Source organism: Juglans regia, chromosome 16, assembly GCF_001411555.2.
Source record: "Juglans regia cultivar Chandler chromosome 16, Walnut 2.0, whole genome shotgun sequence".
NCBI lineage: Eukaryota > Viridiplantae > Streptophyta > Magnoliopsida > Fagales > Juglandaceae > Juglans > Juglans regia.
Genome location: NC_049916.1, coordinates 1,554,015 through 1,580,111, shown reverse-complemented (window position 1 = coordinate 1,580,111; position 26,097 = coordinate 1,554,015). Strand labels below are relative to the sequence as shown.

At 33.9% G+C, this 26,097-nt stretch overlaps 2 protein-coding genes across 2 annotated transcripts in view; both read right to left on the bottom strand.

The window, feature by feature from the left end:
- Positions 1-2,253: 2,253 nt before the first annotated feature.
- LOC118344890 lies at positions 2,254-4,128 on the bottom strand. The gene is made up of 2 exons (XM_035686810.1): positions 3,676-4,128; positions 2,254-2,455 (listed from the first exon to the last, which is right to left on the bottom strand). The coding sequence occupies exons 1-2, from the start codon at positions 4,037-4,039 to the stop codon at positions 2,421-2,423; spliced, it is 399 nt and encodes a 132-aa protein (XP_035542703.1). The 5' UTR covers positions 4,040-4,128; the 3' UTR covers positions 2,254-2,420.
- A 10,165-nt stretch (positions 4,129-14,293) lies between these two features.
- Positions 14,294-26,097, bottom strand: part of LOC109020120 (cyclic nucleotide-gated ion channel 1-like) — a 109,104-nt gene continuing 97,300 nt past the window's right edge. The window contains exons 2-4 of the mRNA XM_035686593.1: positions 25,887-25,998; positions 24,724-25,086; positions 14,294-14,758 (exon numbers count right to left, since the gene is read on the bottom strand). Coding sequence (XP_035542486.1) covers positions 14,294-14,758; positions 24,724-25,086; positions 25,887-25,998 — 940 coding nt within the window. The remainder of the gene's footprint in view (positions 14,759-24,723; positions 25,087-25,886; positions 25,999-26,097) is intronic.

Sequence of the window (26,097 nt, the reverse complement as noted above, 5' to 3'; positions counted from 1 at the left end):
TATTCTCATTTTATTTCTTTTCACAGTGTATATATATACACACAGCAGTACACATCAATACAAGATGAGAATCATATTCTGTTAATGCCTTCTCTGCATTCTCTCGTCTCAATCCTACTCTAACATATGTTTAAATAGTGAGTTGAGATGAAATGAATTGAAATGAAAGTTAAAAATTGAATAAAATATTATTAGAATATTATTTTTTAATCTTATTATTATTTTAAAATTTAAAAAAATTATAATAATGAGATGAGACAGATTGATCAGATTAAGTCTCAATCCAAAACGAGCCTAAGACCCCAACCTGCAGATTTCTGATGAAGTGTAAAAACAGAAGCAAGCCAAAGATCGAAATAAGAACTGTGAAGCAGTTTTCACAGTATTCAGGACTTGTTTGAAGGTTTTGACCAAGTGAGCTACAAGATTTGGACGTCCATGTGTGAGTAGCTAATATTAATATCAAAACTATTGATATATATATATATATATATATATATATATATATAATATGCTCAAAAATATAATTAAACAAGCAAAATCTAAAGCGATCTAATAAATAATCTCTAGAAAATAAATTGATTTTCACGCGAGTCTTTTTTTTTTTTTTTTTTGCATATTTTTTCATCCAAATTAATAATAACCTTTTTTACCCGAGTAGTACTGTTACTAATGGAAAATAATAGTTATGAAATTCTCAAAAAAAAAAAATAGTGTAACATGCAGTACTATACGAACCTCAAATTTCGCAGGCCCCAGCAGAAACAAAACATGGTCTTTTGCGGAAAATCCATGGACTAGTCCAGTATACCAGATTGACGGGCTTCTTGGAATATTCCAAAATCAAAGCTGGGAGTTGTATTTGTTTTTTTTTCTCTAGAGCAATAATCATTTAGAAACGTGTAATTTCCAAAACCATCAGTACTACTACCACAGTTTAAGGAAATAATCTTGTTACATCCAATATCATGCTCACAGGCCAACTGCGAGCAAACGGTCTCTCGTTCAATGGAGAAGAAGTACCAAAAAAGTACCGAGTGCCTGATAAAAGATAGATACCAATATTATTATTTCATCGACCTCTTAATTATTAGTACTGATCAATAGTGTAAAAGCACTAGAAAATTATAGATCATTAAATTGGGACGAATTAAGGGGGTCGAGGAAAATTTAAAGAGAAGTAGTCGAAGAAGTACGTGCTTCTTAATTGATCTATCTCTTTGTTTCCAACTTTTTAGAATTTTATGATTTTTTAACAAAAAAAAAAAACTTAAAATAATTTTCTCCAAAGAAATTTGTAGACTCGATCTTATTAACCTATCGAAAAAAAAAAATTGTAATAAAAGAGTATTAAATGTGATTTCTTTTAATCCCATATCATGTTTTATTCTGATCCATAAATTATATATATGCTCATTGATTCATCATGTAAACCAAAATTTTTAATTTGATTTATTATGTACTACTTACGTTTAAATTATAAGTTAATTTTGAATATTGTAATATGACTTTTCATGTGTCATTTTCTTTAAGTTTTATTTTGAAAAGTTAAGTTTTTTTTTTTTTTGATAGCGGAAAAAAAAAAAACTTAAGTTGAACAATATGGAAATTAGTCAAGAATTTGAAATTATAAACCTTGTTAAGATGACTATGTTTCAAAATAAAAATCAATGGAAATAACTTTTTCAGTTTTTAATATTGTTGAGATAATTTTTCGAAACAAAAATAAGTGACGATTTTCTTACAAATTATTCGCTTGTCTGTATTAAAAATGAATGTGATAATTAATAACCTTGATGTAGTGAGAGAATATAGAGATCAATTGACATGATAAATTTCTAATTTATTTTTTTATTTTACATTCAAGACTATATATATACCTATATATGCACGCTTTTAAATAATCTTTTAATTTTTTTTATTATATATATACTAATTTCTATATATCCTTTGACCCTCTCTTTATAAGTTATAGGTTTTCGTCCTGATGAGATTGATATATATATATATATATATATATAGATCTGTACGATGAAACTGATGATAATAATGATGAAATATACAAACATACGTACATGACTGGCAACGAGATACAGAAAGAGATTGAATCCAGCTGCTTTCATCACTACAAAACCTTTGGGTGGGATCATCATCATCATATTCTTGTAGCTGCTTTCTGCGTTCATCACTTTAACATGAGTAGTAGTAGTAGTAGTTCTTTTAGGTAGGATGATAGACTCGTTGACTTTTTTCCACAATCTGTAGATACGGAAAATTCTTGGCGCATATTGCAAAAGAACAATTGCATTTAGGAATTTCCCTATGTTCGGGATTTTTGATCTTGGTTATAACAACACGGTTTTCCCGGCCCGATGAATAATTGAGCTCTGAAAAGTTGATCAACCCAAGGAATTACTTCTTCATGCACCACGAAAGTTACTCGCAATACCAAAACCTGCAGAATTACAAAGTTTAAATTAGAATATTTGCATTTCATCGCACAATATTCTCCCCAAGTTGTGACCTATAAGAATTGATAGTTCAAGGCACCAAATTAATGGTCGCAAAATTTCTTATGCACCCTAAGTTACAAGAAATAATCAAAAGGTTGAATGATGATAAAAACAAATTAAATATATTGGTTGAAGGATGACAATTTTTTTTTTTCAAAATGAGTGTGTATGAGACTTTTAAGACTATATCTAACATTACCTAAAATAATTAGGAGGGAATAAAAAATATCCTAATTCTCCCGCTCATCTCGTTGACTTGTATTTGTGGCATGGATTTTTTCCACCAATATTTTCAATCTCATATCATGTAGAGTAGAGCATGTTAAGTAAAATATTTACATGGGTCAAATTATGACTTAAAACCCAATTTATTGCCATTGTTTTTTTTCTTTTTTTAAAGGATTGGAGAATTGCTGGTTTGATGATACCTAGTAATATCTTTATTTCGACATTCTCAACCAACAAATGAAGATATATAAATAAATTTAGAAGATTATCCTCTCTGCATGCCAAGAATATTTCCAATTAATTCACAATCCAAGTCAAGCCACACAAATCTAATCTTAGTTTTGAAAGGGACAGAAATGGTCCCCACACTTCCTATTCACTGCATGCCCACGTAGTAACGCGTGACCCTACGAATTGCAGAAAATTGATGAATGGTCGATGAATCGGTTTGCGATCTATATGTCATGTGTGTGTATGTGTGAATTAAGCACCTGAATAATCTACAAGTTTTCTGGCTGTCCATGCAATTCAAAGAAAAAGAAATTGCATTAATTATTTTTGCTTCATATTTCAAATACAGATATTGATCAGTGGCTATAGGATCAATAAAACATGTAGATATCCATCACTGGCAACTTTTATTGTATATGGTACTAACCAGCATTTATTATTGATAAAACTGTTCATTCGGGACGGAGTTTTTTCCAAATACAGATATTGACCGATTGCTATAGGATCAAAAAAAAAGGTAGATATCCATCACTGGCAACTTTTATTGTATATCTCTACTAAATTTCCAGTGCTGTGGTTGCGAGAAACCATCAAACACCTGGAGGATGAACATAGGGCTATCAAATAGCCATGGACGCCCATCCATCACCTTCAACTTATCGGCGTGGGTCCTAAAAGTGATGATGAATGTGTTTACTCTCACCTCCTGAAAAGTTGCAGGGTAGCTTATTCTCCAGATTTTGCCCAATGTCGATGCCAGCACCTCCTTCCCGATCACCCTTTCCATACACCTTCCTAATTAAAGTTCTATCGCCTTTCTCCCTCACTGCATCCTCAGATTCACTCCCAAGTTCGATCCCCACTTTCTCTTCTTCTGTTAGACATAGGTTCACACACAACACCTCTAGATCCTCCATCTCCTCCATCCTCTGTCCACCTTTCCACAGAGTCTCAACCACTCGTCCTCCCCGAAGGTTCGAGAAAAATGCACCACCTCTGCTTTCGCGGGAAAAACAGAGAGGAGACTCTGTATCCTCATCTCTACTAATCAGAGTACTACCTAGCATTTATTATTGATGCCAAATTATATCCATCAGTTTGTACCTAGCTTGAGTATGCATTTATCATCAATATCCTTAAGCAACCTGCAAGCAAGTTCTCACCATTAATTTGTAATATTCTAGGTTTTGTCTCCAAGCTGTGCTTGGATTTAAAATATAAATTAAATAATTAAATTTTACCAATTTTATTTTTGTGAAACTAGCTTGCACTTCTCATCTTTCACAAAAGATCTCATTCAAGTAAAGTCACAGACTGATATACTTCAATACATCATATTGTAAAATCTTTTTTTATTATAAAATAGATTTAATATATTACATCTATTTACATCAGTTTTTAAACTTTATTTTTATGATATCTTTTTCTAAATCTAACATTTCTTTTTTTAGGATAAAATAGATCTAAATTAGTATACCTTTTTTTTTACAGGTATCGTTACGTTCATGTAAATATGTGAGACTAGCTAGATATATAAATGGTAAAGTCGCTTTTCAAAATTTCCAAGATTCTTCATAACTTTATTCAAAAACATCACTCAAACATAAAACACTTTTCATTTTTAATTTAAGATTTTCCACCATTTTCTTCTAATCATTATCTAAACACAAAAATTAATACAATTTTTACATATATTAAAAAATTTAAAAAATATATATTTAAATAATTTTTTAACTTTATTGATTCACTTTCACAAGCTTCAATATAATACTTATATTAAAAAACATTTTTTCTACTTTTTCTCCATGCTTTCTCAGAATCCAATAAAACATTTTCACTCAAATTATTTCATTGTTATTTACAAAATTTGAGATACTTGGATAATATCTTAAGCATCCAAACAATACTAAGTCTAAAACAATTAAGGTGAGATCCACTACCTTCGACCTAACTTATCCTATGCCAAAATCAAGCCCCATCCTTGTTTCGTACAGCATGGTCTTACTCCTCTAAGTGGTCACAAAAGTAATTGTGTGCTTGTGGCATTGATGAATTTGCCTGTCCGTGCTGACTAATGTGTTTCTTTAAAGAAAACAATCATATTTGGAGTCATTTCCCACTGCCACACATAATCAGAACTTAAGTTAAAATGCAGCACAATTTTATTACTTATACATCAAAAGATAAGACACAAACTTTCTCTTCCAAAATCCTTGCAAAGGATTTCCCCCCACGGGTATGTTTGACCTTCTGTTTTTGCCTATTCGAAGTGTTTTTTCGCGACTTCTGCAATTTTGTTTCAAGAAACCAACTCCCATTCAAAAATTCGTATGTGGGGAATTTAAAAAGGCAGCAAAAGCTATATATATATATATATATATATATCAATATCTAACACAAACCAAAAAAAAAAAAAAACAGTTGAAAAAAAAGCATTTCAAGTAATGAATTTTCGTGGCAATATACTTTGAATGTTCCGCTTGCCCACCTTTCACAAAGCAGCTGCCAAACAGGTTTTTTCATCGTGGATGTCCGACCACGTAGGGTGTCCTCATGCAAAACATATTTTTTGTAGACTTTGTGTAGTGCATAGTGATATGCATTATACTTATCAGACAAATGTGTTACAACCATCTCTCGATGGGGAGATGGTTGTTATACTTATCGGGCGGTTGATGACTTTTGGTCTATATTTTTATTTATTTGTTTGTTTTTCTCTTTATAAGTAGCTTACAAAAATAAAATTCATTAATTGTTGAGCCTTTTGGATTACATTGGTTGTTATAGCCCTTATGAGTCGCCCGACCTGATCATGATTTGTACATTTGAGATGCGGCTGCTTTAATTTATTTGGTTCTATTCATTGACGTTGTACTTAATTCTAATTAGGTTGCAAAGGAATCAAAACATCGTATAAAAAATAGAATAAGAGTATACCATTTCTCGAAATGATAAATATAACTTGCACCCTTAGACCATCAGGAATTTTGTACTTTGAACCAACAATTAAAACTACCAAAACTAACATATCGCACCATCAAGATCCAACCATCACATTCATGTGCTCTATAACTCTTTTTCATCTATGCTAACATTTATAATTAGATTCCACATTTTAGAATTCTATCACATTTATGTATCAACTCTTGAGATTACTAAATTTATGAATATATCTCATTAATTCATGTAACATTCTTTCATATTTATTATTCCCTTATCCCTATAAAATGGTGTATTGAGGATCATTTGTATGACACAAAAAATTCAAAGTAAATGATATTAAGTTCCTGAAGAGCTACTCTTACGCTGCAATCTTTCCATTCTCTTTCTATTTCTCTTAAGTTTTACAACACGTGATCAGTATGAGACTCTAGCCAACCGTTGTGTTCTTTTGATCTTTGGCAATATATTTGCAAAGCATTTTTTAAATTATTGTAAGTTTCTCTTCCATAAATATTGATATATGCTTATTGCAATATAAATCATTTTATAAATCTTGATATGATTTATGTGATATATTATATAGAGTATAATGTTATCATATCAATGTTATGAATATTCTTGTCTTCTAGGTTTGTTTGCATGATTGAGTTTCTATCCAATTTAATCTTAGTCTTGTTCGAGAGTTTTGCCCTATTATTCAAGAAGAATGTTTGGATACAACTCTTGAATCATCCAAAGTGGACAGCTTGGGATTCTATAATCTATATGGCAGATATATTCAGCATGAACTCTCATGTTAGTTTTGGAATTTTGGGTCAGTATTTCTTTTCATTCTTTGACTGTATGGTCCGTAAGTGTCTTGCCCGTCGATAAGTGCCAACACTTTTTGCGACTAGTATACTTAGAGAATTATGGAGAAATGCTGTCAAAATTCTAATTGACATGAGAGTAAATGACTGAATATATATATATATATATATATATATGCGATATAGATGATAGTTTCTCAAATGAGATTGGACTAACTACCTTATATTATGGAAGAGCATAGTCATTCAAAGTTCATGGATGGTGTGATGACGATGCTCAATAACCCCATTTCGTTCAGGAATATAAGGGCAAGAGAAACTATGAAGAATACTTTGACTTTGGAGATGTCACATAAATTGAGGGTTAGAAAATTCACCTCCTCTATCAGAATGAAATTTTTTTATTAAATTGACGTTCAACATATTTTTCAAATAAGAGAAATAATTAAAAATCATATATATATATATTTTTTGCAAGGGAATAGGCCACATGTATGTAGAGTGAGCGTCAACTAAGCATGCATAATAATAAAAATTTTCAATAGGAAAAACAAGGGCAAGTCCACATAAAGATTCACAATGAATTTTATTAAAAACGGTAAGAAGTAACACTAGAAGATGGTAAAAAAAACTCGTTTTCTAAGTTTGAATAAATCCTTTAGACTCGATGACTTGAAGAGCGTAGGACTTGGGGCATCCCGATCGTTAATGCCACACTTCTTCAGAAACCTACCGGAACCAGGTGTAGAAGTGAGCATCATAAGATGGGGACAAGTTATAGAGGTTACCCTTCCGTCACCCGATCAGTAGGGCACGATTGGTCTTCAATTCCTAAACAACAAAATCAACACCATAAAATTCACAGTTAGGGATCATCAGAAGTAAGTTGTCCAATAGATAACAAATTTTTGGCTAAATTAGGAACTAAGAGGACATTTTTTAAATTGATTCAAGAGGTGTCATTACCAGTATACGTGTCACCAATGTGTTTAATAGCATGTGTACTGCCATCATCAATAATAACGACATCATTGCCGAAATAGCGACAATGATTATCGAGTATACCTGCATGACCTGTCATGTGGGCCAAAGCACATGTGTCTACAGTCCATTCTTTATCGTAGGATGCATCCTCAAGAGGGAGGGCGGCTAAAGCTTAGGGACATCATTAGGTTGACATGCATCACTAAACCGGTTCCAACGTGTACCTTTCTACCACAGATTTGATAGGTGTCAAACCAAGTGGATTAACGCCCTTTATCATGCTGAGCAGTGTTTGGATAAACTGATTATCAAATGCTAATTTGAAATATAACAGCAGAAGCAAACAAAAGAAATAACAACATTCATACACAAAACATCAAGATTTAAGTAGTTCGACTTAATGTGAGTCTACGTCCACTAGCGAGGTCGGTCTCAATGACTTCACTATCAATAAGATAGAGTACAAGAGATTAATTACAAAATCTTCTTCCCAAAGTACCAATACAATCTTGGAAATATCACAAGAGGACCACTCTTTCTCTCTCTGCAAGTTCTCGGCAACTTCAAACTTAAAAAGTGAAAAATAGAATGAAAACATTCGTATTTATATTGAAATGGCTTGGAACCCTAGAAGATGAACATCCGTTTGAGAGAACATCTCACAGTGCTTGAAAATGAACTTTGTCAAGATGACCCATAAGGTTAGTAAGCTCAAAGTTGATTGCAAAAAATAGAGAGATACATAAGTTCAAGAATTTACTATGTGAGAGCTCAAGTGCTCAAACCTTGACACACCAAGTATGCACTTTCCTTAAAAAATAAACGTAAAACAAACCAAAAAAAAAATAATGTATTTTAAACTGAAAAGCAGAAACCTAAAACAAAACAAAACAAAAATGCATGTCTTATACTAATGTAATACTATAAGGTGCATCTCACCTGATATCACACACCAATGACTTTCTTTCTTGGCAAGGTCTACTCACTATTTTCTTTGACCACCCATTTTGTTTTATATTTTGACTTATCCATATCACTTTGCACACTTTTTCCTTTGCTGGGAAGACAAAATTTTGCTAGTTTACCAAACTTAAGGCTAATGGAGGTTATTTGATGACTCATCTCTTCAACCCTATTTTCTAAATTCTTTTCTTTACTTGTATATTTTCTTTTTCTTTCTTTTTCTTGCACTTTTCTTAAATTAAAACAGTGTAGTCTTATATGACCAAGCATACCACAAAAATGACAAGTATGAGTAAACTTACCTTCAAACTTACCTTGGTTGAGCTTCTTTGTCATTGGTCTATCGTGTGCGGGCTCTTGGAATATGAGTTTTAGACAAGGCCTTCTTTGGAGCTTCCTCATCTTGATTTCTTTTAACAAAAATGATACCTTTTAATGAAGTGGCAGCGGATGATGAGGCTTTAAGTTCCATACCGTGGAAACTCATGTACCCCAAACTCGTGCAATCACAACTAGATTTTTGAAAACTCAACATCTCATCTAATTTCTGAGTTGCATTTTTTTCCTTGCACGCTTGTACTTTTTTCTATTCATTCTCAAGTACTCCTCTTTGAGTGTTCGATATTGATACTTTAATATCAGAAACTTTTAATGCCTCAGACAGATTATTCTTTTTATTCTCCACGGCTGTGAGCTTGTTGTACAACTTCTTATTTAGTTTTTTCGGCTTGACCACCTCATCACATAGATCATTGTAGGCTTCTTGTAAACTTGGCTCATGATCAACCACAACTAGAGCAACCTCCAAATCACTATCATCATCATCACTTTCAGATTTAGTTAGATTAACATCAGAAAATTCACCAACAACAACAGAAAAGGATATAAATTAAGTTTCATCCTCAGATGATGAATTGAAATTTTAAGAATCAGATCAGTTACTAAGTGTTACGTTAAGAGCTTTTCCTTAGTTTCTTTTAAAGTTTGGATACTCAATTCTTATGTGACTATAACCTAAGCATTCATAGCACTTCACTTTATCTTTTTGCTCAAATTTGTCTTTGTTCCATTTTTCAGAATCACTTTTTTTATCAGAAAATCCCTTACCTCTCTTTTGCTGTCCATTTGTTCTCTTGATGTTAAACTATAATTTTCTGTTGTAAGTTTTGCACCCATTTGGACACTACACGAATCATGGGATCCATTACTAACAATTTCTAACGATTGTTTTTGACGCAAATAAGCTTTTCCAAGGAATACTTTATTTTGTTGCAAATACTATTAAATATATGCACTAAAGAACTACCAGTATTGAACAAAAACTATACAAAATGGAGGTAAATAAGCAACTGCATATTTATGATGAATACCAATAAATAAGTTGGTAAATAAAAAGATCGAACAAATGAAGCTTGAGACGAGGGAGTACTGCCTCAGCTATTCTTAACCGCCAACAAACCAAGGAACCTAACCATTTTACAACACAAAATTACTAGACAGCTCATTTGCATTAATTGATCAGTATCCGAAGAGTGGGAATTCCTTTGGTATCAAGATGTGATTGTTGTCGGGAAGGGGGCTACGAGGATCTAAACCATGTTTTGTTTGTAGGTGAGTTTGCTACGGCCATTTGGCAAATATGTGGTGGACATTTCGGTGCCGTTGTTAGGCAGCTAAACTGGAAGGACCATACCCAGTACTGGTTTCGAAGGGCTTCACGAAAATCACAAATAGGCTTGTTAATGGGCATCCTTCCTTTTATTGTGAGCTGGAGGCTTTGGTCCCGTCGTTATTTGGCTCGTATGGAGGGTAGGTGCGAATCGGTGGAGAAGGTCTGGACAGATATAAAGTTCTGGTTCTCATCAATAGCCAACAGCATGAACAAGGTGGAGAAATTATCTCGCTCGGATGGGAAAATACTTCGGGAGCTTCACATCCCTGCAGTGTTGCCAAGACCCAGACACATTAGAGCGGTGAACTGGTTGAAACCGAGAGAGGGAAGGTTCAAACTGAACTCAGACAGATGTAGCCTGAGGAATCCAGGTAGTGCAGACGCAGGAGGGGTGATTCGGGACCATACTGGGAAGCTCCGGTTTGCTTACTTTGTTTCGTTGCCTCCAGGGTCAAATAACTATGCGGAACTTTTGGGTGTGGTGGAAGGACTTAAACACTGCAAGCGGCTGGGCTTTATGGATGTGGATATTGAATTGGACTCTATGGTTTTGCTTAATTGGCTAAAAAAAGGTAGATGTGGAGTATGGTATTTGGAAGACTATTGGGACGAAGCCTTGCATATTCTGAGTTCTCTGAATTATTCATTTTGCCACATTCTAAGGGAAGGTAACGCTCCAGCGGACTTCTTGGCTAAGATGGGAGCGCATGGTGCTAGTAATAGTTTGAATAATGTGAAGGGCTTACTGCTGCAGTTTAGAGGCTGGATTCGGCTGTATAAGAGTGGGCTCCCGTACTAGAGAGTTGATTAGATGTTTAGAAAAGACTGGAGATTGGATTTTGGTTATTTTATTGGAATGTCATGTAATCTTGATATTCCTTCACCGAATTTGTTTTTCAATAAAACTGTTTTTTATTTTTTTAAGAAAAAACTCATTCGCATGTCGCAATTCTGCATTGCAAGAGATATCTTGCCGATGCATGCGCACGAATTAGCTAATCAACGACGATACAGAGTTGAAAATACAGAATGAACCTCCAAACTATATATTTATAGACCCAACGTACGAGCTTATTTTGGCAATACAATAGGCTGAATAATTTGGTTACAGAGAAAATGGAAAATAGATTAGGAAAACACTATTTTTCAGCTTTTTTAAGGGCAACTTAATTCCCCATTGTGTACCACAGTACTTTTTTCTCCCGGCTGCTAAGTAGCAAAAGGTAAAAAATCAGTAGTTCAAATCCAATACAACATCTAAAAGGGGGTGAATAGGTGTAATTCAATTGTACTGCACTATTTAAAACTATTGTCAAACAAGCAGTCAATCAATGAAACAATTCACATAAAAAAATCAACACATCAATTTGGTCACGAAGTGGAAACTCATTTAAAGAACGTTTTCAAAATCTAAAATCACTTCGGGTGTAAGTCATCACTTAAAATCTACTATAGAAATTTAGTTTGTTACAACCCATTTAGAAACATCACAAGATCCTTGCAGTAGCTATATCTCGCTTGTAATATCAGGAGTGGCCCACTCGATCTTTGCATGCATCCAGCTCTGGAACTTGGGCTTTTCTATAGCTTCACCATGAGAACCTCTTCATCTCTTCTTCAACGGCAGCTCCGGAATTACTTCCGACCAAAGAACATTCACACCAAATGATTTAGCAATAGTTGATGGCCTCAAGCACAGTAAGATGGATATCTGATTTAAGAGAAAATGAAAGTATATGGAATGAAATCTTTCTCTATATGTTTTGCTCTCTTTATGCTCTGTGCGTGCTTGCCAACTGAAGAAATGAATAAGCTTTCGTTTATAGTGTGCATGGAACACGGTGCTGAAATCCTAATCAAAGTCATATTTTTGAACATTCGTTCGAGTAGAGTGTCGAGCAAGTTCAAGCGCATGTTATATCCATGAGTCGCTAGAGCCGTGAGTTGAGTGGGTGCCGAGCGACCTCTCTGTCTAGGTTACCGCTCGAGCGTCATGTCGAACGAGTGTTGAGCGAACTCTCTGTCTGGATTTTGCTCGAGCGCTATGTCAAGCCGGTGTTTAGCGAACTCTTTGTATAAACGTTTGCTCGAGCACCATGTCGAGTAAACTGATCTCTATATGGGTTTCGCTCGAGCTATGTTGAACTAACTTCAATCCTTTTTCACTTTATCCCACTTAACATTATTACAACATAATTTAATACTGGTTATCACATGAATATGCCAACACACTTATTTTATACTAGCAAAGAATTTTCTCTGTAGATCAACCATGAGCGTCTCAAGAAGCTAGGAAAGTTTTTTTTTTTTTTGCCGGAATCAATCTCATGCGTTAAGATCGATTCAGTTCTCACCTTCATTCGTCTTTTGTATGAGATTTGTATGAGATTAAACGTACATCTCTTTAAGAGAAATTAACATCTTCCTTCAGCGGCTTTCAAGGCAGGGCCATCTCTTTAATTAACCACGTACGCATATTGCATTGGGTCAAGAAAAAAAGTGGTACCAAGCCTGTTTCGTCAAATATTCTGGATCGATTGTTTTTATTTATGTATATTTTTATGGTTTGTATTGATTGTTAGGATACACTTGTTCAGCTCTTTGCCCCTCTTATCTTTTATTTATAATTGATTTAGAGCATACATGATATGTTGGAGAAGACAAGCTCATTAAATTATAGTGAAAACTTGCCAATTTGAGATGGGGCTGCTTTGGTTGATCTATACATGATTGAAGCTGTACTTAATTCTTATCTTTTATAGGAATTTTGTACCTTGCACCAAAAATTAAAAGTACCAAAATTAACATATCGCACCATCAAGAATATCCGACTATATATCAAGATTTCATGGATAATGATGCTATATAGAGGTGTCAATATGTGACATGATCTGTGAATATAACACGAACATGACATAGAATTAACGGATTTGGGCCTGATGTTAACAGGTTTGGATCAAAATGGGTTGACCCGTTAAGACACGACTTATAAACGGGTCAATAACGGGTCAACCTACTTATCACGAAATCAATCCCTTTTGACCCGTTTAGAATTTATTTCAAAATTAAAATTTTATTATTGTTAAGTTGTACTATTGGTATTTCTTAATATGCCTATATTTTTATTGTTGGAATTGGAATTTTAGACCTATGCTCATATTTGTTATTGTATAGTTTGTAATATTAGTTTTATTATATGTTAAAATTTGAAAAATATTGATATATATATATTTTAAGATATTGTGGTTATTAATAAATATAGAATTATGTGAAATTATGTTAATCAGGTCAAATGAGTTATGGGTTTTAGTTCAATCCATTTACATGAAACAAACGGATTTAAATGAGTCGTGTCGTGTTAACATATTTCTAAGTAATTATTAAACAAGTCAAAACAAATGACACGACACGAACCGTTATCTAATTGGGATGAGTTAAAGTTTGAAAGTTTGACACGTTTAGCTTAACGGGTCGGGTTCGGGTTTACCTATATAGTCGAATGTTCATGACTTGACATGACAAGAGCATGACATGAAAACACGATTTGCCACCCCTAGTGCAGAATATTAAAATACAGCATCCAATAACTTGAATGTGTGAGCCAACTTTTTCCTTTCTCAAATTGATAATGTACGACAATATTATCACTTTCATTTATTATTATACAATTATTTGTTAATGGTTTCCTACTGATCTTATAACCGCTTAATATTAAAATCAAGCGACTGCAATTTATCTAATGACATAAAAAGAAACAAGTGCAGCATTTAATCCACAACATAATACAAGTCCTCTTAAACAATCTATTTATTGTGTTTCGACAAAGAGCAAGAGCATTTGATAACACTAGATTAATAATTAAGTGGTACAATTATCTAAACTTGGGGAGTTGTTGGTGGCAGTGGCCTTAGCCAACAGCATGGGCAGAATTGGTAGCCTCATTCAAGCACTTAATGATGATGGATGGTCTGGCGGCGCCATGCTGCTTGGATGGATGAAGCTGCAAAATGTTTCAGCTGTTTCGAGTCAGATTTGGCGATGTGTCTAAACTTGCTAAATTTCCACCAGCATTGAGACATCATATCCTTGAGGTCGCTAGCCATAAGACAAAACCCTTCAACTTTTGTATGACATTTAAGTGTCCTTGTCGATAAGGGAAGGTCGGATAGTCCAGGGGATTCCAGCACCCAATCTACAAGATGTCTTCCAAAGAGGTCACCTGTCTTAAGACACTCAATTTTATTGCCATGATTACTTGTATACGTCCACGCAATTCCTTTCACCATGAAGATCAGCGCATCCAATGGTTCTCCCTCTCGAACAATGTAGCTGCTTTGATTGTAGTGTACTTGCTTGAGAAACTTACAGGTGATCTCATACAACAATTTTTCACTTTCATTTTCGAATATGGGCACCTGTGTGTTCACAAACAATTGAACAAAATTAGACTTCTCGCAAAATTGAGCAACCATAATTATAATCTTTAATTGATGTGACACATTTAAGTGAAATTCAGAGGTGGGTGGGGGAAGGGGGGGATCGAAACTCACTCTCCTTAGCAGGGGCAAGCAGAGATGGAGCTTAATCAATCTTCTAAGTTTTGTTGGAAGATGAGGGAATGGGTTTTCTGTATCAATATGTTTGTTTTGATCTTCCAGTATTGGTGTCACATAGCTCATGATCATCTGTTTTAACTGGTCAGGGAGTCCGATTGTGCTTATCCAACACTGAATGTTACGTAATTTAGTTCTCGTGATCTCTGCCTTATCCTCCTCATCCATATATGTCAAGTAGTACTGCTTAGATATCTCCAACCGCTTAGGCATGACGATCTTATTAGGCTGCCCGGATTTCGGCCGATTATAAATCTCCTCCAACTCATTAGATGCCTCCCACTGCATGTACACCTGTCACATCGGAATTACGTTGATCAGTTTCTAAGATTTCTACTCAACATTATAAGTTACATCTAAAAGTTATCAATTGTCACACAATATTCATAAAAGATTAGATTTCTACTTATCATAAATTTTCACGTTATTAATATATTCTTAGACTAGCCATATTTTTAGTTAATAATAACCAAAGCTAAATGGGTTGGAGAAAATTTCATCCAATTTAGTTATGAGAAAAAAGTTGTTCTTAATATTAGTACAAGGTTTTCCTCCAAATTGGATTGGAAATTAAGAATCCCCCAACCTAATTATATATATATATATATACAAATTATATAACAAAAATATATATCATATATAGATAAACCATCCTGGCCTAACATAGAATTTTTAATTAAATAAGTGAGAATTCAAATTAAAGACCTCTAAACATATATGTTTATATAATTATCACCACATTCTAAAAAATTTTGAGCTGTTACGAATTGAATAGATGAAAATAATTAAAGTTCAACCATATTCATATATACACATAATTATGGAAATAATAAGATCCCAGCTTAAAAAACATTAACAGAAGAAGAAGAAGAAGAAGAAGAAGATGATGATGATTAGCACCAACCTGCAAATTTCCGATGAAGTATAAAAACAGAATCAGGCCAAAGATCGAGATTAAAACTGTGAAGCAGTTTTCCCAATAATAAGGACTTGTTTCAAGGTTTTGACCAAGTGAACTGCCAGAAAATCATGATCAGAAAACATTAATGTGTGTGTGTGTATATAATATGCTCAAAATGAATAACAATTTATAACGTCTTTTTATCTTGAAATAAGTAAAGAATAAAAAAAGGTTTATATATATATATATATATATATATATATATATATATATGGCATAATTTTAATGGATGCTTGGATATTAAGAGGTGATCATCATGCATATCTTAGTATTTTTGGTACGTAGGTACGATTTAGTTATGTCTCAAAGTGGTACTTCCAATATATTATGTTTCATGACATTACATTGTAAAATGGGTGAGGAATTAAGTTTAAAGGAACAAAATGCATGTATGATTATGTATCTCAATAATAATAATAGCGTAATGCTACTCATCATCTAAATTTCCATGCATCCTATGATGTGACATTAGGTAATTGAAAATTATTTATTATATTTTATTTATAAACTTATCATCTTGAGATGATGGGAAGATGATGAAAGTTGAAATGATGAATAGATTTTTTTATAATAATAATAATAAGTACTGTAATATGTACAAACCTCAAATTTCGCAAGCCCCACCAAAAACAGAAGATGGTCTTTCGCAAAAAATCCATGGACTCCAGAATACCAGAATGACGGGCTTCTTGGAATATTCCAAAATCAAAGAGATTGGTATCTGGATTTTCTAAAGAGCAAAAATTATTTAAAAAAGTGATATTGGTAAAACCATGACCACAGTTAAAAGAAGTCTTGTTACATCCGGTATCATGCTCACAGGCCACGTTCCAGCACGTGGTCTCTCGTTCGATGGAGGTGAAGTACCAAAAAGCACCCAGTATCTGATCATGATCAAAGATAAATAATATTTCATCCCCAACTAGTCTTTATAAATTATATTAGTACTACTACTGATTAGTAGTAGTGTAATTAATTATAAATTAGTAGAGATAATAATAAATGACGAAAACATACGTACATGACTGGCAACGAGATACAGAAAGAGATTGAATCCAGCTTTCATGACTACAAAACCTTTGGGTGGGATCATCATCATATTCTTGTAGCTGCTTTCTGCGTTCATCACTTTAACATGAGTAGTTGTAGGACTACTCTTAGGTAGGATGATAGTGATGTTGACTATTTTCCACAATCTGTAGATACGGAAAAGTCTTGGGACATATTGCGAAAGAACAACTGCATTTAGGAATTTCCTTCCGTCCCGGAATTTCGAACCTCTAATTTCAGAAAATATAATTGGCACTAGAATCTGTTTATGTTCATAAATAAAATTGGATAATTTAATTAGTAATATTGTTTGGATGATAAAATTCGAAGCATGCAGAAAAGTTTGTGATAATAAGGATACCTGGGGGACTGGAAGAATGGCGAGAATGTTAATTACGTAGTCTGACCTCGAGTAACAGTCATCAATGCTTTCTATGGACCGAGCAACCAAATCCCCTAAAGCAACCAAATCCAGGAACGATCGCACACAAATAGCAATGATTTCCAAAGTGGTATCTATAGTAATGCATTTGGTATCCTCGTCGACGACAGGAAGATAAAAGAACAAAGGGTCAACTGCTACTGCAACTACACACACCACTAAAAACGCCACATCCCAATGGAAGTACTGGAGCCTAAACCACCACGGCGTTTTCGAAATAATTTTCATCAAACGTTGATTGACTTGCCCAATTGCCAATTTTATTATTTTCTTTTGTTTTGAACCAATACCATCATTCTTGGGACCTTGCCTCTCAACATCCTCGTCCCTGATCAGCACAACATACGTATATGTAGTGACCAAAAAACATTAATAGAGGTAATAATTATATATATATATATATATATATATATATGAGATAAATAACTATTATTATTCATCTTGATCATTTTAACTATTTTTTTTTTTTTTTATGGAAAATAGAGTTCATTCATTCATGAAAGTGAAGTTAGAGCTGTGACAGATACATACAGGAAAAAATCCAGATTACAAGCCAACTACTCGAGTTGAGACTCCACAAGTATACAAATTTATTTGTAATTAGTATGGTCTTAACTTCTAGAACTCTCTACAGACAAACCGTCTAAGAGACTACACTCCGCCTAAAGCAGAGATTTCAAGCCCCACCCTCCAGAGGGGAGATGACTTTCACTCTATAGATAAAATGTTCAAGAGACTATTTCTTTTTTATTATTAACCTAAAACAAAGGAAATAACAGAAAACGTAAATGTTACATGAAAAAATAGCGATTTTTTTTTTTAAACATTTTAACTATTATTACTTCATTTCCGATGTGTTATTAAATCGTGAGTAAAAATTATTTATTAGGTTTTGTTATTTATCTATTATTTCATGATATCAAGATTATAATAAGATAAATAAAATTTCAAGATAATATGATAAATAATTTGATAACAAAATTATTTACTAAGCTTACATTTTTAAGAAGATGCTCACCTTACTCGCCGGCCACTTCCTCCAGAATCCAAACGACGACTCATAACTAAAGCTTACAAAAGTTGAATAAGGTCTCCAAAATCTTTCAACTCCACGAACTTCGATCTCTTAGTATCTAGAAATTCCGGACTTGGAGCAGTACTTCTATATAGAAAATGGAAAACATATGAACGCTGTCATATGTAATTAAGGAACTCCATGGTAATAGCCAGATCACATACATGCATAATTGTTTGAAAACAAATACTACATCCAACAATGCGGATTTATGGAGTAGAAAATGAACCTGCGCTTAAAGTTGGAGCTAGCGAGGAAACAAGACGAGGATTTAGATTAGAGCAATAAGCTGTGACAGAAGGTAGTGCCTTAGATGCTGCATCTTAGGAGTGATGAGCTGCATTAATATTGAAGATAATAAGTGACAGAAAGTTGTGAACAATGGTCATATGTCTTTATCTTCTGACAAATATATAGATATTATTGAGTGAAGCATTGGTAATATTAGTCCATCCGGCCCTGTACTCGAGTCTTTCTTTAGCATATAAAGTCGTTCGTAAAAACCCATAAAAACTAATTAATTACTCCCAACTCCACTCGGCCAGCTAAACGCGCGTGTTACTGTAACATAGGAAAAATAAAACTTACACACTTTCCAAGCAAATCAAAATGTTTGAAAAATGCAATTTGCTAATTTAATAGGCCCCGTTTGAACAAATTACTTTAACCTATATGCTAATTTACCAAACCTTCAAGATATGAATCTTTGCAAACTTGAACAAAAAGTGAGATTCCACGTGACAATATAGTGACAGCACAAGATATGAATCTTTTTGAGCTAATGTTTCTAAACTTATTGGTTTTCACGTGGGTTTCAAAAATCGGATTCGGAATCATGACAATTTTAAATTGGTTATTTTGATTTTGATAAAAGGTATTAAAAATCATATATAATACAATTCAGGCATTTAATATTTTTAGGATGAACACAAAATACAACAAAATATTTTCTACTCTAATTTTAATTTTAATTTTATTTTTCTTCTTCTTTCTCTCCACATGACCACATACACGGCACAACCTTCTTATAAGAAAAAAACCTTATCATTCAAAAATTACTAAAATGCCACTCAAGTGACCACATGCGATTCCCTCGCAAGAAAGGATCCACCCAAGACATCTCTGCCTCCCGACTATGTGAGGGGCTCCACCAAACTTGCTTTTCTTCTACATATATACTTCAAGTTTTGGCGTAGGCAATATTTTTGTCATCAATCCCTCTCATTAGTATGGATTTTTTCAATCTACAATAACTTCATCTCCAATGCATCACGAATATAGTGATACCTCACATCAATATGCTTGGATCTTGAATGAAAGGTTGAGTTCTTACTGAAATGGATAGCACTCTGACTGTTACAGTAAAGAATATAATTTTCTTGTTTCTGACCAAGTTCTTCTAAGCACTTCTTCAGCCATAGCAACTCCTTACTTGCATAAGGGATTGTAATATACTCAGCCTCTACGATAGACAAAAAACACATTTTTACAGTCTGGATTGCCATGACATAGCTCCCCCTCAATAAGTAATCAAGTATCCTGAAGTAATGAGGGCCCACACTACTTATCCCGAGACAAGCACTAGAAAAAAATACTGGCCTCTACGTGAGGAGGTGTTGAGGAATAATCTCATATTGTCTATAGATAAGATTTTGGGCATGTTTATAAGGAATGATCAATCATTTCTTGTGGAACCGATTTTATGAGATGAGTTAGGCCCATGAATTTCTTCAGGAAGTACCTCTAAGATGCTTGAGAATCTAGTTTATAGCTACCCAAAGTTCTTTACTAGAATTAGAGACGAATCTACTGACAACTCGAATGACATGAGCAATATGAGGTCTTATGCACACCATGACATACATTAAGCTACCTTGATACATAAGGCACATTTTGCATCTCTTTCTTCTCTTTCTCATTTATAGGACATTGCTACAAACTTAGTTTCAAATGACCTACAAGTGGTGAACTCATTGGTTTTACTTTGCCCATGTTGAATCAGTCTAGCACATTCTTGATATAACTCTCTTGAGATAGCCACAACATGACATTCTTTCCGTGAAGAGAGATCTTCATTCCAATTATCAGTTTTGCAGGTCCGAAGTCTTTCATAGCAAAATACTTATTCAACTCTCTTTTCAATTTGTCAATTTTTTCTAAATCACAACCAATTATCAACATGTCAACCACATATAACAAGGGAATAATAGAGTCAGCATCAGAGAACTTTTTAACAAATACATAATGATTAGAAGTAGTTTTATTATACCCTTGCTCAACCATAAAGGAATCGAATTTCTTGTACGATAGCCTAGGTGCCTACTTTAAACTCTTTTTCCAATCGACACACAAGGTTCTCTTTGCCCTTTGTTGTGAACCCCTTTGGTTGCTCCATATATATTTCCTCCTCCAAGTCACCATGGTGGAAAGCAGTCTTCACATCAAGCTGTTCAATTTCTAAATTCATACTAGTAGCAAAGCGCAAGACAACTGATGATAGAAGACATTTTTACCACGATGATAATTTTTTTTAAAAATCAATGACTTTCATTTGACTAAACCCCTTTCATAACCAAGTGTGTTGTGTACATTGGTTGTGAGCTATTTATCTCAATCTTAAATATGAAAACTCATTTATTCTTTCAATTCTTCTAGGGATAGTCGCGCCGCGCAAACGGTGGGCAGTTGACTATGCCACATCAGTCATTACATTTAAAATAAAAAAAGAGAAGAAATGCGAGAGAGAAATATGAAAAGAGATTCTGCGTGAGCTTTTTCTTCAAGCAGACGAAATATGTGAAACCCATCTTGCGTTCGTGTGGTCGGAGGCTTGTTCTTCAAACAGAGATTCAGAGCTTGTTCACAAACCACCATGGCTTCGTGTGTTTCTACGTGGTCGTCTTCTTCGTGTGTTCTTCACATTGTGCATTGAAGCAAAGTGGAGAAAAACTAGATCTGGAAGCCGTCTTTGTCTTCGATGTCATCTATTTGCAAATTGGGTATATCTCTCCTTGTCGGAACAGTAGGTGCAAACTGGTAAGAGTTTCACGTGGGTCTTCTTCTTCTTCGTGTGGGTTCTTCGTGTTCTCCATGGGCAGCTACATCTAAGGTTCATAAGATGTCTACATCTCATTGTGTAAAGCAAAGCTTTGGTAGCTGTTATTAGAAGGAAAAACCAATTTTTTGTTTTCTTCCATCACACTACTTAAAATTATATAAAATTTTAAATAAAGAAGGAAACATGTTACAAGAGAACATAACATTCAGAGTTCAACATAAAAGATAGCTAATGTTTGACTCACATACAAGCTAATCAAGGAGGTTTTGCATGACTTATGATTAACAAAAGGAAAATGGTAGTTACCATGGGGTTTACACCACTGTTTGGTAGAAGATCAGTAGCTGTATATACAAAATCTTTCCAATATTACTTCTCAAAAATATTCCTAATTGCCACTAATTCTGAAATAATTAGATACATATAAGAATTCCATGTATTTAAGCTTTACAAAGTAGTAAGGATGATTCAATTCTTTCACCTTTGCTTGGCAATGATCGGAAGTCTGGACACAACCAATTCACAAAAGAGCTCAATGAACTCATTTGCAGGCAAAAAAGTGTTTGAGAGTCAACAAAGTATAATATTTCTAATATTTTTATACTTTAATACTAGTATCGACATCACGCTTAATATTTTTCAAACAATGTAACTTATCAAACAAACCGGCTAGGTTTATCGAAAAGAAATCAAAGGAGGTAGGGTAGATTTGGATAAATGTCGAAAAGAAAACAAACTCGTTGAAACGGTGCATTTTTATTTTGTCCACGTCAAACTCGTTTGCCCCAGGATTGCACGAGGCGACTGCAGCAAGAGTTTTTCTTATTCTTTAGTGCTCTCTTACCGTTTGTAGTTCTACCAACTTATAGGTATCGTTCTCATACAGAGATTTCATCTTTTATTGTTTGGCTTTCAACCACTTATTTTTTTTTATCATGATGTATCGCCTCTTGATAATATTCTGGCTCTCTCCCATCTAAAAGTGAAACATACTCAGCAGTAGAAAAACTGATGGAAGGCTAACGTCCTCTAATAGATCTTCTTAACTAATTTTTGGTAGGCAGTTCTGAGAAAGGTTGTTCTGCTTATTGTTCTAGTCTCATATCATCAATTTTAAGTTCACCACTTTCAACCGTGTCAACTTCTTCCTCCAATACCTCTCCCCTATGTTCATCACGCATCATAAAAGAAGGAAAAAATGAATCCATCCATATAAACAAAGTTTTCATTGAAAGTCTTAGACTTTTTACTCTGATTCACGACTTCAATAGTTTGATCTTCAAAGAAAAAAAATATCTTTCTACTTCTCTAAATCTTCTTCTTAAATGAATCCCACAATCTATAATCGAATTCTTCTTGTGCATAATCCCAAAAGATGCACTTCATGGATTTGTTGTCAAGCTTGGACCTCTCATCTTTATGAACATGAACAAAATCCCTGCAGGTGAAAATCCTCAAATGCTAAGGAGAAATATATTTTCGTCTTCAAACCCTTTTGAGAATGTTATCATTCAAAGGAACTAAAGGAGAAAGATTTACCAAGTCAACTCCTGTCCTCATTGCCTCACCCCAAAAGAAATTAGACAATCTTACATGAGAAAGCATACACCTGATTCTTTCACAAATTGTTCTCTTCATTTTCTCTGCTACACCAGTATGCTATGGTTTCTTAGGAATTGTTTTCTCAAGCCTGATGACATGGCTTCTGTAATACTCTTTAGATAGTCCTCTTTACCCACCACCATTATCTGCCGACATACATTTTAAATGTCTTCCAATTTTCCTTTCAACTTTCACATGTTAGACCTTGAACATATTTAGTATTTGGTCTTTAGTTTTCAGTAGAAAAGCCCATGCTTTTCTAGATTGATCATCAATCAAAGTATACATTTCTCGAGGATAAATATAATTAGCACACTTAGACTGATAAGGAATTTTGTATTTTGCGCCAAAAATTAAAACTACCAAAATTAACATGTCGCAGTACCATCACGGATATCCGACTATCAAGATTTCATGGATAATGGGGCAGAATATTAAAATACAACATCCAATAATTTAAAGGTGTGAGCCTACTTTTTCCCTTCTCAAATTGAAAATATGCAACAATATTATCGCTTTCATTTATTATTACATAATTAATTATTTATGGTTTCCTTCTGATCTTATAGCCACTCAATATTAAAATCAAGTGGCAACATATAATACAAGTCCTCTTAAGAAAGCTATTTATTGTATTTCGACAAAGAGCAAGATCAACATTTGATAACAGTACAAGATTAATTATTAAGTAGTAAAATTATCTAAACTTGGGGAGTTGTTGGCGGTAGGCCTTAGCCAACAGCATGGGCAAACTTGATAGCCTCATTCAAGTACGTACTTTATGAGGATGGATGGCGTGGTGGCGCCATGCTGCTTGGATTGACGAAGCTGCAAAATGTTTCAGCTGTTTCGAGTCAGATTGGGCGATGTGTCTGAACTTGCTAAATTTCCACCAGCATTGAGACATCATATCCTTGAGGTCGCTAGCCATAAGACAAAACGCTTCAACTTTTGTATGACATTTGAGAGTCCTTGTTGATAAGGGAAGGTCGGATAGTCCAGGGGATTCTAGCACCCAATCTACAAGATGTCTTCCAAAGAGGTCACCTGTCTTAAGACACTCAGTTTTATTGCCATGGTTACTTGTATAGGTCCACGCAATTCCTTTCACCACGAAGATCAATGCATCCAATGGCTCTCCCTCTCGAACAATGTAGTTGCTTTGATTGTAGTGCACTTGCTTGAGAAACTTGTAGGTGATCTCATACAACAATTCTTCACTTTCGTTTTCAAATATGGGTACCTGCATGTTCACAAACAATTGAGCAAAATTAGACTTCACGCAAAATTGAGCAATCATAATTATAATCTTTAATTGATGTGACACATTTAAGTGGTTTTATAAGTTAACTACTTACATGAAAGATGAATTAAAATATGACATAACAGTAGTTGGTATGATTGAGGATGGATGTCAGACAAATGTCGTTATATCAACGACATTTCTCTTAATGTAGCAACTAACTTGTAACTAAATCACTACATCGATCTTACTATACATTCGATTAATTTTGAAGATTTTTAAGGAAAAATAACTGAAATTTAGAGGTGGGTGGGGGATGGGGGGATCAAAACTTACTCTCCTTAGCAGGGGTAAGCAGAGATGGAGCTTAATCAATCTTCTAAGTGTTGTGGGAAGATGAGAGAATGGGTTTTCTGTATCAATATGTTTGTTTTGATCTTCCATTATTGGGGTCACATAGCTTATGATAATCTGTTTTAACTGGTCAGAGATTCCGATTGTGCTTATCCAAGACTCGATGCTACGTAATTTAGTTCTCTTGATGGTTGCGGCCTTATCCTCCTCGTCCATATATGTCAAGTAGTACTGGTTAGATGTCTCCAACCGCTTAGACATGATGATCGTATTATGCTGCTTAGATTTCTTCGACCGCTTATAAATCTCCTCCAACTCGTTAGATGCCTCCCACTGCATGTACACCTGTCACATCACAATTATGTTGATCAGTTTCTAAGATTTCTACTCATAAATTACATCTAAAAGTTATCACTTGTCATATTATATTCAGAGAAGATTTCTACTCATAAATTGTCACATTATATTCTTAGAACCCTATAATTGACTAGCCATCGTTTAGTTAATAATAGCAAATGGCCTGTGGCCGGTTGGCACATGACCCAAATCTCCAAAATAGAGATAATGGGTTCGAACCCCTCCTCCATGTGTTAAAAAAACAAACTCAAATTGACTATGACATGATAGTACTTTTAAATGGGTTAGAGAAAATTTCATCCAATTTGGTTGGGAGAAAAACGTTAATATTATTATTAGGACAAGATTTTTCTCCAAATTGGATTGGAAATTAAGAATCCCCCAACCTAATTATACATATACAAATATACAAATTATATAAAAAATATATATAAATATATATATATAGATATATATATATATATATAACACGTACTTTGTCAAACCAGTACTTGTCAGATACATGGGAATTTAATCATTCAAATTATACCTTCATTTGTGAGCCAGACTCAAGGTAAACCACCTTATATAATATAGAATATTTAATTAAATAAGTGAGAATTCAAATTATATAATATCACCACTTTCTCAAAAAAGTTCGTTGGAGCTGTTACGAATTGAATAGATGAAAATAATTAAAGTTTAAACATATTCATATATACACATAATTATGAAAACAATAAGATCCCTGCTTAAAATAACATTAAAAAGAAGAAGAAGAAGAAGAAGAAATGATGCTCGGCACCAACCTGCAAATTTCCGATGAAGTATAAAAACAGAAGCAAGCCAAAGATCGAGATTAAAACTGTGAAGCAGTTTTCCCAATAATAAGAACTTGTTTCAAGGTTTTGACCAAGTGAACTGCCAGAAAATCATGATAAGAAAACATTAATATATATATATATATATATATATGCTCAAAATGAATAACAATTTATAACGTCTTTTTACCTTCAAATT

Bases quoted from the DNA above. Each gene is read 5' to 3' on its own strand.
- LOC118344890 (XM_035686810.1), bottom strand. From the start codon at position 4,039: ATGCTAGGTAGTACTCTGATTAGTAGAGATGAGGATACAGAGTCTCCT. The intron at 2,456-3,675 runs GTGAGAGTAAAC...GTAATTCTGCAG, and splicing joins ACCCTGCAACTTTTCAGGAG to GTTTTGGTATTGCGAGTAAC.